The 16,162-nt window shown below is 29.8% G+C and overlaps 1 protein-coding gene across 1 annotated transcript; it reads left to right on the top strand.

Annotated features, from left to right (window-relative positions):
* Positions 1-14,549: 14,549 nt before the first annotated feature.
* On the top strand, positions 14,550-15,440 carry LOC136086918 (histone-lysine N-methyltransferase SETMAR-like). The gene has a single exon (XM_065809417.1). The coding sequence runs from the start codon at positions 14,550-14,552 to the stop codon at positions 15,438-15,440; it is 891 nt and encodes a 296-aa protein (XP_065665489.1).
* The last annotated feature ends 722 nt before the right edge of the window (positions 15,441-16,162 follow it).

Raw genomic sequence — 16,162 nt, 5'->3', positions numbered from 1 at the left:
AGTTTTGCATATTCAATAGCAAAACGGTTTCGGCAAAGTTTGTGGCTTCAGAGAGGAGACAGATAGCAAAAAACAGGAGGATTTCTCAAACTCAGAAAGCGTCTTTCAAAATACAACAACATGTTACAGCAGCATGTCAATCAATGTAATCGCAACACTTCTCATGTTAGTTCTGACATTTCTTATCTTAGTCCTGACAAAGAAAAATATGTTTAGAAAAATGCAATATGTTTTGCAGTTAAAATAGATTCCACCATAGACGTTAGTCAAGTAGACCGATTTTCTTTGTCTTTGTAATATGTTTCATCCGGTGGAGTTTCAGTTAAAGGATTTGTTCAATTTTTAGAATTTGTTCAATTTTTAGAACTACCAATTGTAAATGCAATTGTAGTTCTACTCTTTATTTTATTCTTCTTTTTTCTTGCTTTACAATTTATCCCGGAAGAAATTTTTTTATGGTCAGTCATACGATGGTTCAAATACCAGGTCTGGTGAAATTTCTGGGCTGCAGAAAGTAATCAAAGATATTGCACTATATGCTTTATTAACTCATTGCTGTGACAAATTTGAACAGCATAAGCAAGATAACGATTAACTGACGAAGTTATATGAAGACAAGTTATATGAATCAGGAAACAAAATGATGGGAGTAAATTCCAAAAAACTGATGTTCGAGCAAAAAAGCTAGACGAATAAGAATTTTTGGAGCACTTAGTAACAGTCACAGTAAAAGGACTTAATTGAATGACGAGTAACACGAGAATTTTAGTAAATGACACAAGAGACGCTAGCTCTTTAGAGCAGCACCCATTATAGTATTTATAAAAAAGAGAAAGAGAAGCAATATTACGACGGTATGACAATGGTTGAAGGCTGGCTGAAAGTGCAGGTCCGACTATGTTTGCAATGCATTTTTACGTGAACTTAAAACAGCCAGCTTTGGCGTTAGACAATACATCTTTATAATGATTTCTAGCAATAGTAAATAGACGGCTGTTTTCTGGAGAATTGTTTTGGCGGTAGATATGAAAGTATGGTTACAATTGAAAATTGCAGCAGCATAATTAGTGGAAAATTATGAAGAAGAGTGAGGCTTGAATTAGAATTGTCGGCAGATAATAAAAGATTCCATGTCAGCCTGAATTCAAAACGTTACATTAGAAGCACATTTTTCAGGAGGAAATTGAAAGATTTCCTTTTCAGGAAGAAATTGAAAGACCGAGTCGAGTAAAGAAGGTAAATGATTAGGATTGTCCGGAAAGCGGGTTAGAAAGTTGACTATTTGTGTTATAGATTGAGAAGACAATAGATGTGAGTCTGCAGAGTCACAGGTCAGACAACAGAAAGCACGTAAAAGTATTGTTTGTGCGTTCAAACCTAGTTTCCCAAAAAATAGGTGAATTCTTACGAGCATAAATGCCCAGGCCAAGCATGTGATTATTGGAGTATTTACGAATCAAATAACTATCAACACTAAGATCAAAAGATGAGACTAAATTTAAATTAGTTTCACAAAGTGCATGTAAGTCTGGTAAACTTTGCTAGAGACAAAACTCAACAGAAGAAATTACAGGTACAATGTAAATTCGTCAGCTGAGAACTAAGAGGCCGTATGTCACATTTTGTGTTTTTTCTGTTTACTATCAATAAATATTTAATAATTATTATGAAGAAAATTATAGTTTGTCCATAAAAGTCTTAAAAGTTTACCTAATGTCTTACTCAATATGTTTGATCGATCAAAATTAACATCCAGATTTATAAATGACCTTTAATTTGCTGCAGTAACAAGTGCAGTAGCGTTTAGTAACATGTTTTTGTAACTTTGTTTTACTGTGTTTATAAAAAGGAAAATAATTATGTTTTAAAACATATTTATGTTATACCCCATACTGCTGTGAACTACAAAAAAAAAGTTGTAGTTCCCTATGCAGAAAAGCCTTGCCTCCGCTCGGCTTTTATTACAAAGCCTCATCCTCATAAAACCTTTGCTCCCTCTGTTATCACACCCTGGCTATGCCTCTGATGTAATTGCAGAGTCAGTTGTGTTATTACCGTATTCAGGCGTAGTTTGGTAAAACGCATATACTGCGTTAGCAGTAAAGAAAAAACAAATTCTTATCCAGAGCAAATATCTAGGTTGGACCAACTGTAATAAAATTTCAGTTTACTCTGTTTCTACTTATACAACGCATTTGTGTTTTTTTACTGTTCGTTTAGTTTGGTTTAGTAATAAAGCTGTGGTTGCATAAAACAGTAAGAGCGAATAATATTTTGAAACGTTTAAAAAAATTGCTATATCTATTATTTTGTTGATACTGGTCAAGATTGTTTTAGGTTTAAACTAGAAGGATGAGAACTGACTACTCCAGAAATTTATTCCATGCGTTTGTAGATTGATTACGGAGGTAATTTTATCTTGAAGCACTTTTAGCAATCTGAGCTTAGTATCTAAATTTGTGTCCACGTGTTTGAATCTGATTTCTTGGATATTTAATTGTTCTAAGAATCTGTGTCCATTTAAGGTTAGATTTATATTATCTATTTTATTGATTATCTTAAAACTTGAATCAAGTCGTCTCTAACGCTCGAGTTGAAATTTGTTTTAAATTTAAATTCGTGAGTCTTTCTTTGAACGTCATGTTTTGAAAAGAGGAACTATTTGATTTGTTTATCTCTGTTCTCGTTCCAATATAGATAAATCTTCTTTAAGATAAGAAAACCATAAGAGAATACTATACTCGAAATGTGGCAGGACAATTGTCCCATAAAGAACTTTAAACATCTGTTTATCATTAACTAAAATAAAGACTTGTTAAAGCACACCAAGCGAATTACTGACGCTACAATACTTTATTAGATTGTGATACAACAAATTTGTTCATCGGAAAATGTAAAGAAGAATCTTTTTAAGGTTCTCACTGAGTATGTCAAACTTCTTGCAACGATTTGTTGATTAAGCGAATTGTTTATAATAAATTCGATATTTTTTACTCGATAACAACAAGTTAATCGATATCTTTGTTAATGTTTTTATAGTTTTTTTTTAGTTTTATTTGCTATAGAACCATTACAAATTAGTAAACCAATTACATTTAGGAAAATAATGATATTTAAAAAAATGGTTAAAATTGATTGGTCGTATATGATAAGTCAATAATTGCAAGTTTTTGAATCGAGAAATTTAATTTTCAAAATCGCCACACCTTTAAGCGCTTATACCAACTGAAATTTTTCAGATCTCACAACTGAACCACAAAAATTCATTCAAATGCATGTTTTGTGTTTTATTCCACGATCTATCTGGGTTAAATATTATTAAGCACGAGCAAATGGAGTTACTTTAGTTAAATATTTTGTTGTTCACTTTCAAAAAATTATATTGATTTGTCTATATTTTGTATTTTAAATAAAGATGATGAATAAACTGAATACAAGTTAACAAACGTAGTTTGTTAACTTGTGACAGAGTTCGTAAATGGGTTATACCTATGCCATATAAAGGTATATATGCAAACATTTTATCGAATTATATCTAGAGGGATGTCCACGCAGATAATTGCAAGCTACCATATGTTTAAAGTTAAGAATTCAAAATTACACTACACTGTATGACGATATACGTTATAGCTTATATAGCTTAGCTAAATTTTCCACTGCATGGTTTCACTGCATGTCAAAAGATTCCGTTGCTTCGGAAAGCAATTGAAGTTTGTAAGCTAAACTCTTTAAAGGTTTTTGCTGTAACTTGTGATAAATGTTTTGCAAATTGCAAGCTGAACAGCTTGCAATTTGGATGCAATTTGCAAATGGATTTTACTATGAAAAATGATGATAAAACAAATCTGAATGTTGATGTTACTGTAAAACTCTAAATTTTTTTAATTCTTAAACAATTCATTTATTTTATGCCTGATCCACCGCACTTAAATAAGAGATTTTGTAACTGTTTATCCAACTTAAAAATACAGATAAAACGAGTTATTTGTAGAACGCTGGTATGTGTTTACATACCACCGTTGAATGGTGGTATGTATACAGAAGTATTTTTTAAATCCATTTCTTCTTCCACTTCTTTTACATTTTACATTTAACAGGTAAAATAGTTGAAGCTATTGCGAGCTATAGCAACTACTGCAGATGTTAAAGTGCCAACTACGTTCTACAATAAACTATTTACATCCAACTGTTTTCCTTATTTAACCCCCATTGAGCCAAATACCTCAGCTGTGAAATGTGTTATTTCTGTTTCAAATTCTGGTTCTCCATCACAACTACTGTTGTCTAAGTTTAAAGTTTGTCTAAGTTAGAGATGACCAGCTGACTCTGAAGAAAAAGTTGTTAAACAGAAGTTATCTATATTGGCATAAAAAGTTACTAAAAAAAGACTAAAACATAAAGGGGATTTAAAATTTTGAAAGAAAAAGTTTGATCATAACTATATAGGTTTAAAAAACTTAATAAGACTATTGCTTAAAAGGAAATAACAATTCATCAACTGCGTGAGAAAATAAATAAAAATTGCTTTTTCAAATAAACATTTAGAAATTTCTTGAACTTAAAGTTTAAGAAATTTCTAAATGTTTATTCGAAAAAGCAAATAGCATCAGCCCAAAACCAGCTATCTTCTCCAGCAGTCATATTACAAAAGCAACTTGTTGACAAAAATGCAGAGATATCAAGTCCTGCATATGTTGATATTACAGGGTAAATTGGAATTTATACCGCAAATAGAACAAGACTCAAGACATTCAAAGTATTACTCATCAAGTGTTCGGGCACTAATTTACGATATGCTTATGCGCCATGTTCCTTCTCACAATGGGCCACTGCTACTCCATAAAATTTTTCTGATTAACACATATTCAAAACTGCATGACAAATGATCCGTGAACTAGGTGTTATTTTAGACCTACAGACTGCTGAGATAGCATTGTCAAAAAAAGGTCTTTCTCTGAGTTTTGATGCTCAGTAGGGTTTTCATGTAAATGCAGTACACTTTACAAATCAGACAATATGTACGGTTATGTCAATTAACCAACTTGCGTGGGGTACAATTAATGACTATCAGAGTCACGTTACACAGTAAATAGATCATCTTGTAAAGTTATATAAAGATTTCTACCAGCAAAAATATACTGCAGTGCAAAGTTCTATTATTAGCAATAATAGAACTTTGCATTATATATTTTATATTGCAATAAATAGCAATATATAATAAGCATCTATTGAACCATGAATAAAAAACTCCCATATTAAATATTGAGGTAAAGATTTTAAACATTAATGACATACGTGCTATGGCATTTTATAATAAAGCATGCTGGGGCGAATCTAGTATTTTTTTTTCTCTTTTGGCAAATCCTTTAGTGTAAATCTTACTTCCGAACCAGTCTTGTAAACCTATCCTCTCCCATGCACAACTACTCTTTAGTGCTAAAAAAACATCTGCTACTAGTTTATTAGGTGTGAGCTTTTCCTCCCATTCACACTGTAAAAAACCCAAATCATATTTTCAAAAAGTTTTCACTCCATCTTTTACTTTGCAAACAATAGTATCATGACTGAGTCATTTTTTTTTTGCCTATATATGTTAGAAATTTTCACTAAAATCGGATCATTATCTTTCCTATAAGACAAATACTAACGTCCCCCCTACCTTCCCCACAATATAAAGTTTGAAAGAGTATATTTCTGGAAGCTATTTTTTTAAAGCACATAAACCACGTTTAGGTTCCTTCCCATTCATATGTACTAGGGATGGCACTTTTACTTATTTTGATGTAAAAACGCGAATTACTTTTACGCGTAAATTACTTTTACATAACTCATCTAAAAGTATATAATTTACTTACTTTTAAAATTAATTCGTTTTTTTTTACATAAATTATATAACGCGTAAAACTTAATTAGGGTCATGGCACCCCCTACCGTGAAGAAGCACCTACCGTGGTTTTTGAAAAAATCAGTAAATTTTTAATTTTTTTTAAAAAAAAATTTTTTTTTTTTATTGTTTTATACAAACTAACTTATTTCAGTAATAATATATTTTTAAAAAGATATATTTTTAAAGATTTGAGATGTTTTTTTACTTGCAAATGATTTTTTATTGCTTTCTTAAAAAAATCTTTAACAGTAAAAAAAAGTTTGTCTAGTTTTTTTATGGCCTAAAATTTATATAATTTTTTCGAATAAAGTTTAAAATAGTTGTAAAAACATTGATTATTTTAACTTTTATCAAAAAATAATAGTATTTTTTGTATAACATTGTTTAATCCTTTACACGGTAGGTGATTACGAATATTATAATAGTTAGCACTTACCGTTTATAAAAATATTTTATCGGACGTGTTTTATTTTGTGAAGTTTTCTCTCTTGAAAACCATTTAAGTTAAACTAGATTACCAATTGAAGGTAACTTAACCCTAGTAATTTAACCAATTAAAGGTAATTTAACAACTTTTTGGGTATTTTTACTGCTTGGGAGTATTTATTTGATATGTTTTTTATACTTTATTTATTATGTGAAATGAATTCGATAAGAAAGATGCAAAGTTCAAAAAAGAAAAAAAAATATTCGAAAAAAGCTATTGTATTCCGAAGAACAACTGCATGCAGCACTTAGAGCTTTAAATAAAGGTGAAAATTTTTTTTGTGTAATAAGGTTAATGGTCCTGAAAGTACCTTACGCGACAAATTATCTGGTAAAAGCCAATGCAAACGGCAAAACTCTGGCTTTAAATCATATCTTGGAGAAGAAATAGAGAATGAATTGATTGCTTGGTTAATGCAGTGCGCTAACATGGGTTTTGCGATAACAAAAAAGTTATTAATTAAGGCCATACAAAAAATAGTTAAAGGGCGAGGTATAAAAACACCACTTAAAGATATCCCAAGTAAAAACTGGTTTTATAAAGTTATGCGCCGTCATAAGGAATTATTGCAAAAGCGAGCAGAGCATATATTTTATTTGATGAAAATATATATTAACATATATTAGTAGTACTATGTAGTTGTAAGGAAACTCGCAGAAGACTAAGAAAAGTCTTTTCATCGAGAACCTTTAAAATACAAAATAAACTAAAAGTTTAAAGAGTAAAGACACACATTAATTTTTTGAGATCTACTGTTCAGTAATATTTTACTATGTATAGTTGCTAACAATTTTTATTTATTTATTCTTTTTTAATTTATGTTTTATTTCTTTTTTATTTATTTTTATAACTTAAATTGTTCTTTTCACATTTTATTATATTAATTGTTCTTTTATATTTAACACATATCGATAAAATTGGTTTTGTTAATTATAAGATCTTTTAGTTTTTTCTTCAGGGCAATAAGATTATTCAGTTTAGTAAGTTCTATATTTTGAGGTAATGTTTTGTTGTATAAATAGGGGCCACGGTATACAATTGAAAATCTCGAAATTTTTTTTTTTTTTTATGGGCAATGTAAAGTTTCCGGTTCCTCGTGAGATATATCTGTTGGCGTTGGTTTGAAAAAAGTTATTAGTAAAATGAGTTGGGACAAGTCCGAGCTTATATTTGAGCATAAATAAAACATTTTGGTAGATGTTAATTTGATAGATATTCAAAGCATTCAAGTTTTTAATTTAAGGATCGGCATGAGTGAGTTTATTTTTATTATAAATCAATCTTGATGCGTGTTTTTGGTGTGTATATAGAGAACTTAATTTAGATTTATTTGTACTTCCCCAGGAAATATTAGCTTATGTTATATAACTTTGTATATAAGAAAAGTAGAGAATTTTTAGATTCTCCTGGGAAAGTATATTTTTGACTTTGTAAAGTATGCCGATACTTTTTGATATTTTTGTATTTAATGTTTTTATATGGGCTTTCCAAGAAATCGTTTCGTCAATAATTATCCCAAGAAATTTAATAGTTTCAGTTCTTTCGATGTTTATGTCAATTTTTAGTAATGGTAGTATGATTGGTATTTTAGTTTTTTGCTGGTTGGAATGAAACAAGATGTATTTTGTTTTTTCTTGATTTAAAGATAATTTGTTTACTTTAAACCAAATGTTTAGACTCTCAAGGTCATCATTTGGAGATTCAAAGAGATTTTCAATTGATGCTGATGAATAAAATAAGTTTGTGTCATCAGCAAACATTATTGCATCGAGTTTTTTTAATGATTGTGGAAGATCGTTAATATAAATTAAAAATAAAAGAGGACCAAGAATGGAACCTTGGGGAACTCCGCATTTTATTTTTAGTAATTTAGAAATTTATTGTCGTTTGAAATAACACATTGTTGTCTGTTGCACAGATAAATTTTAAACCAATCTAGGCTAATATTTTTTATTCCGTATTTTTCCATTTTTTTTAGTAAGATATCATGATTAACTGTGTCAAATGCTTTGGATAGGTTTATAAAAGTTCCTTATACAAATTGCTTTTCATTAAAAGAATTAAAATTAATATTAGTAGATTATTATTATTATTATTATATTAGTATATTAGTAGAGCTAGAGGTCTTATAACTGAAGCATCGATAAGAAAATGCTTTAATGAGGTGTATGAATTATTAGGCGATGCGCAATACCTAAACGATCCATCTCGTGTTTTCAATTAAGACGAAACTGGTTTTGAGTTAGCACCAAAAACTGGAAAAGTAATTGTCATTAGAGGAAGAAATGTTTATGAAGAATGCAACAACAGCGATAAGAAAAATCTTACAACTCTATTTTGCGTAAATGCTAATGGTGAATTTGCACCATCATTAACATTGTACAAGAATGCTCGAATGAAACAAAGGTTTCCTCTGTAATAGGTGTTTTGTATAAGTCAAGACCTTTTCTCGATGGTAAATTACGTAATATGCTTTACTTTAGTCTTGTACATAGTCAGCTTTTGTACGCAAATATTGTATGGGCCAGCACCCATAAAACCAAATTGCTAAAATTGCAAAGTCTGCAAAACCATGTATGCAAAGCAATTAATTATTTAAATAGGTTAGTAAACCCGGCCCCAGTGATGAAAAGCATGATGGTTGAGAAACTTAACACATTACAGATATTAATTTTTATGTGTAAATATAAAAACAATCTTCTACCAAGCGTTTTATCAGATAACTTTCTTATATCATTTTCTGAAAAATATAATCTGCGTTCAAATACCAGGAAAGACTATCAACTAGGAAAAATTAAATCACAGCAGTCAAGTTTTCTAATTACAAACCGAGGTCCATCAATATGGAATCGTTTCCAAAATAAAAATATTAAAGACCTAAAAAGCATTTCATCGTTTAAACAACAAATTAAAATGCATCTCCTTAATTCCTGACATATATATTATAGTTTACAGTATTTGTTTTCAGATTTTTTTGTATTTTTTCTTTTTATGTATTTATTTATTTTTTTTTCTTATGTGTTTTAATTTTATTAAATTTTTTATTTTTCTTTAAAAATTAAAGTGTTTTTTTTATTTTTATTTCAATAGTGACTAAAGGGGCTCTATGAAAAGGTTGTGATGATAAACACATCATCCTTACCTTCTTTGAGTCCCTGACTGATTATAACAGTATATATATATATATATATATATATATATATATATATATATATATATATATATATATATATATATATATATATATATATATATATATATATATATATATATATATATATATTATAAATTAAAAAGATTAAAAACGCTTTTTATAAAGATTTTTTATGTTTACGATGTTATTTATTTTATATGAAAAATTGTAACATTGTTTAATCAGCGAAATAAAAGTTAAATAAATAAAAAAAATACCAAAAACTGTTCTTACTGCTGCACCACCAGGTTGGGTCTAGGTAAAAGTGACAGCGGGTGGATGACAACCGAATCCCTTTATGAGTACTTCACAAATGTGTTAGTACCATATTTGAAATCTATTAATTCACAATTACCAATATATATGTTCATGGATGGACATCGCTTGCACCTGTCTAAAGAGCTCAGCATGTATTGCTCCTCGGAAAGAATTCATTTGATTTCGTTGTTTCCTAATGCTACACACATTTTACAACCATGAGATGTGTCAGTTTTTAGACCAATGAAAAAAAAAGGCAGATTATTTGTCGGCAATTTAAATTGGATAATGATTTTAATAAAATTCGCAGAGAAAATGTACAATGTTGTTGAATAATTTTGTTATGGATCCAAATATGAAAAAAAATATTATTAACGGATTTTGGTCGAGAGGAATATTCCCATTTAATGCATACAATGTTGATTATAAAAAAGTAATTCAATGTGTTAAATTGATTTCTACAATTGATAATAATGAAACGAATCTTTCAAGCTATAATAATGTGGGAAACATATTTAAAAACAACGTTGCACCTGAATTATGTTCTAGTTTGAAAAAACTGGAAATAAAGAATGGGGAGGAAAAACTGAATTCAGAGAATTATTTTAATAATTAATTTTTGGAAAAAAATTAAGTTTAACGATAGCTCCAAACAAACCATAAATTTAATAGAAGCCAACAGTAATGTATCGAACAATGAAATCGATAAAGAATCCTATTTAGATATTAGCAGTACGCAAAATGAAAACGTTGCTAGTAATGTGAGCGAATTCGGAAAAAGCGTAATAATTGAATAATCCGGTGAAAGTAAATCAGCAACAGATCCACCAAATTCAAATAAACAAATAATAAAAGATGTAAATTCATTACACGACTTTCTTTTATGGCCAAAACAACCAATCACAAAAAAAGGCTGAAACAAGTTGAACGATTACCGAGCGTTGTAACTTCATCCAAATGGTTAGAGATTCAAATAACTAAAGAAAATGCAAAGAAAGAAGAAGATATCAAAAAATTGAACGTAAAAATAAAACTACTGAAAAAAAAGAATTGAAAGAAAAAGAAAAACAAGAAAAATCTTAAAGAAAACAAAAAGTTACAAAAGAAAATAAAAATAAAAGACAAAAAAAAAAATATTTAAAAAAAGAATTCAGAAAAAAGCTTTGGTGGATAAATTTAGAGCCAATGTCTTCTTTGTTTTGTAATCATATTAAATTGATTCATTTGTTTCTTGATTTAAATATATAAAACTAAAATTAAAATATACGATTTTTTTCATAAACGGTAGGTGGAGAATCAATTACGGTAGGTGGTGCTTTATCACGGTAGGTGAAGAAACGTACTAGATCTTACAAAAAATTAAAAATAACATTAAAAAAAAATAACTTTACTCAAATTCGAATTAATTTAGTTACTAATTGAGTAAAAAATATTAATTCGAAAACCCTAAGTAAAAATATGCAATTATTTTGGAGTTTAGAAGTTTTGAAGTTAAAAGTTTTCTTAAAGTCGCGGTAGGAGGTGCCATGACTCTACTTAAGTTAAGTTTTTTAAATGAGTAAATAGGTATGTGTTACTTGAAAAAGTAATTTACTTTTACAAGTAAAAGTCATTTAAATTTTTACTTTTACTTGTAAATGTAACTTACTTTTAATGGTAAGTTATGTAAAGTAAACTACTTTAAAAAGTAATTTTGGTTATAATTATGTAAAAAATTTACATCGAAATGTAATTTACTTTTTAAATGTAAAAAAAATTATTCATGAAATAAACTTACGTAAATATAATATTTAAAAGACAAAACACTTACTTTACAAAGCAAAATAAAACTACATCGTAACAACAAATTACTTTTACGTGTGAAAGTAAGTAATTAGCAAAAACAGTTTACAAAAGTAATTTGAAAAAAATTATTTACTTTAACAAATAAAAGAAATTTTTTTCTTTGAAATTTTATGCTTTACTTGGTAAGTAAGTAAAAAGTAAGTTATATTATTTACTTTCTCAAAGAACAGTCATTTCATGTTGATTTAACATAAATTTTGAGATAGTTGCGTATTCAAATCTATTGCCTGTTTGAGGGCACTTCTTGGTAATACATCAGGTAATACTCTGATGTATGTGGGCAATGTTTGTGGTGGGGCATCGGGAAAAGATTTTTTTTTCACATATATCGTATAGGGTAGTTCTATTATAATTAGGGGCAAATATAGCCCACACGCGGCTATACTAGTAGTATAGAGACATGAGTGCTAACAGGGGCCTCTAAATAATCATTGATTTTTTATTTCTTTTTTTTTGTTTAGCAGATTAGGTTAATGGCCATAATGAAAGTTTGTCGGGGGAAGAAGGGGGAAAGGGGGCATAATTTCTAAGCTATGGGTAATTCATGCATGTGTAAACCTTCCAGCATTTGTTAATAAAACTTAACAAATATATAAGTTGAAATTGTTTTTAGAGCACTGGAGAGAACTCCTTTTTTTTGAATCTTTTTTTTTTTTAATTTTACTTTATCATTCCGGCTTTACTTTGATTTTTTTTTATCTTGACAGCATTTGTGTTGTCTCGATGAACGTGCATGTTAAATTTGTTTCCTGGGCAAGGAGGTCGTACCCTTACTTTTTTTCTCAAATATTTTATTTTCCTTTAAAGCTGGGGCTTATAACTTTATAGAAAGAAAGATTTTTTGCATAAAAGGTTTGAAAACATCTTTTTGATTGATTTGTTTCAGTATTAATTTTTTTTCGGGAGGAAATATGTTAATGACCCCAATAAAAATTTACCGTAAAGGAGCCGGGCATATTTGTAGTTATGCTGCTGCTTTTCGCTTCTCTTATTCAGCGTGGTTGTTATCAGAGCCGTCTCGAAGAGGTCTCTGATTGAGGAAGGGGTTCGTATGTGTTTTTTGCCAACTAAAGACACACACGCACACAAAAAAAGGGTCCTCGATATTTGATATTTGCCAACAATACTTCAAAACTTGCCGAATAAATGTACAAATGCTAACTCAAATGCATTTATAATAGCTTTGGGGCGGGGGATACCCCTTCACCCCCGTTCGGGACGACACTGGTCAGCTCTGGTCGAAATAGCCACTCAGAAAGGAAAATTAATTTTTTTTTGTTTATTTATTAATAGCTATTTATAAAACTGTTGTCTGGAATGAACTAAATTCAATTAGTCCATTCCAGAAAACAATTATTCCTTTATTATTCTATTATCTAACAATTATTCGAGTTGGTCATTTCAAGAAATAACTTTTATTTTGGTTAGATTGGTTTTTAACAACCACGCTGAATAAAGGAAGCCAAAATACAAAACTTAGAATAAAATTGCAAAATGTAGAGCCATTTCCAAAGCAAGAACATTAAACAAGACAGTCTTTCAAAAAAAACTTTCAAACAACTGATGTAAATAACATCAAGATTAATTTGAAAAAAAAAATTAAAGTTAAAAAAGTATAAATGTAAAAGTATTTAACTTGAAAAAAAATTAATAACTTTTTATAACCGCAACAACCGCTTATTTTAATTTATTTAATATAACGTATTTAGTAGGATGGTTCAAAAAAGCACACTTTCAAGTTTAAAATTATATGGTCGATTGTGAAGAAAATTGTCTTGATTTTATTTTATCACACAGATAAAATAACATAAAATTCTTTTTTTTTCAGTAAATTTTTTCCTATTTTTTTTCTTTTTCCCTTTAAATTTTTTTCAGTAAATTTTTGTTACTTTTTGTTACTTTTACTTTAAATTTTCAAAAAATTTAAAGTAAAAAAAATAACAAAAGTGCAAATCACAATATTTAAACAACCAGATTCCAATCACATATTTAAAATCAGGCCCGTAGCAAGCTTTTTGTTTTTGTTTGAGAACTTAACTTTATGTAACGACATGAAGCAAACTCCAAACATTTATATATTCATGTTTATGTAAAGCTTTTCAAAAGTATTGCGATAATCGGAGTCTGCTAAAAATAAACCTTTAAAGATGTTGACTTCCCTTTTATGCCATTAGTGCGAGAGTGATGAGTTTATAACATTTATAAATACATTTTTTTAACATTTTAAACTAAATTTAAGTTCATTAACAAGTCTCAAATGTCATGCAATAATCTCTTAGTGTTCAAAAACTATGAACATATAAATTTTGAGCAACCTCCCCAATTATTTAGGGGATTTAAATGGGATTTGATAATTATCAAATCTATTTTTTTTTCAAATTTAATTTCGTCATTGGTTTTTTTTTTTAATTATATAAAGACATTATTTAATACAGTAATGGAATTTTAATTTTTATATTTTTTTATTTTTCTTAGTTTGCCGTTACAAATATTTATTTTCTTTTGTAAAATATACGAAAGGCGGGGAAAAGAAGAAAACAAAAATAGTCTTATTGCCAAGCCTCTAAATATCCGTACATAATAAAGTCATTAAAAACTTGTCATTAAAAATTGATGATCATGTGTTTTTATTAAGTTTGAGTTAAATAACCTTATTTTAGTTGACAATTATAGTTTTGTATTTTTCGAAAAAATTAGGTAACCAAAAAAGTTCGTTCGGTTTTTGGTAATTGAATTGTTTTTAGCATTTTTTACAACACCCACATCGCACAAGGCAAGTAGCTTTGTTGCGTAATAGAACGCGTGTGTCACGCGCAGTTGCTGCATATATAGTGTAGGCTTGTAACGAGCTTACAGGAAAGGTTTTGTGTAAAGAAAGGATGGCAACCCAACCAACGATTATTCGATCTTGCTTACTTTACGAGTTCAAACTTGGAAGGAATGCAACACAAGCGGCCAAAAACATCTGCACAGCATTTGGAGAAGGTACAGTAAGTGAACGCACAGCACAGAAGTGGTTTCAGCGATTCTCTTCGGGAGATGAGTCCATCGAAGACCTGCCGCGTTCTGGACGCCCATTGTTGGTTGATGAGGATGAACTGAAGGACGCTGTCAAGTCTGACTCCAGCCAAACTTGCCAAGAACTTGCAGTGAGGTTTGCTGTGAGTGTTGAAACCATCCGCCTGCATCTGCATGCGATTGGGAAAGCGTGGAAGCTGAGTCGGTGGGTTCCGCACAAATTGTCGATCGACAACAAGAAGCAACGGCTTACGATCTGCACATCACTCTTATCACGCCACAATGTTGAGCCTTTTCTTGATTGTTTATTGACATGCGACGAAAAATGGATTGTGTACAACAATACCAAGCGTTGCTACCATTGGTTGTCCCCCGATGACCCCATCCCAAAGACACCCAAGCCCAATCTCCACGAGCGAAAGGTTTTGCTCTGCATTTGGTGGACTACAGCTGGTGTGGTGCATTACGAGCTGCTCCCAACAGGCCAAACCATTACTGGACTGGTCTACTCAGCACAGCTGCAACGAGTTCACGACCTGTTGCTTGTAAAGCAGCCTGCACTGGTGCACAGGAGAGGAGTTCTGCTTCTCCACGACAACGCGAGACCGCAGACCGCTCGCGTGACTCAGGACAAGCTCCAAAGCCTTGGTTGGGAGAGTTTGCCTCATCCACCATACTCGTCAGACCTCTCCCCTACTGATTTCCATTTTTTCCTTTCCCTGGGAAATCATTTAAAAGGACAGCAGTTCTGAGACCAGGAGGCGGTTGAAATGAAGTTGAAAGCTTTTAAAGACTCAAAGGACCGAGAATTTTTTAGAAGTGGAATAAATAAGCTTATTTTACGTTGGGAAAAGGTTTTAGATGCTAATGGTGACTATTTTGATGAATAAATGTACTTACTTTTGTCGTTTTGTGTGTTTTTATTATATACGGAAAAACCGCACGAACTTTTTTGGTTACCTGATATATCTAAAAAAATTAAAATAAATGTATCTGAAGTACCAAATTCTCCTGTTTGAGGATGTTATTTTAGAAAAAGGTGAATCTTTTTCTAAAATAACATACTAAAACAGAAGAAATATTGCATAAATAACAAAAGTTTTGAATAATTTTTTTTTTTTTTAACATATAAATAAAATGGTTTAAAAAAATTTTATCCATGAATCCATGAAAATATAAATTAAACTAAATGCAAGATTTAACTTTAAATGGATTTAAATATAAGTATTGAGTGGTATTATACCACATTAAAAGCGATGTAAAAAAGTGAAAATGCGGCGTATTCTTTTATTACCAAACCTATTAAAATTACTTAATCAACAGCATCTTTAACTAATAGTATTATTAATAGCTACGTACAAATGAGGTCTTTAAATGTGTTGTTAAAAACCATATTAAACTCAATTAAAGTCTTTATGTTCATTTTTCATAATCATAATATTACATCTCTGAGATGTAATATTATGATTATGAA

Source organism: Hydra vulgaris, chromosome 11 (genome assembly GCF_038396675.1).
Source record: "Hydra vulgaris chromosome 11, alternate assembly HydraT2T_AEP".
NCBI lineage: Eukaryota > Metazoa > Cnidaria > Hydrozoa > Anthoathecata > Hydridae > Hydra > Hydra vulgaris.
This window is presented reverse-complemented; position numbering and strand designations above follow the sequence as displayed.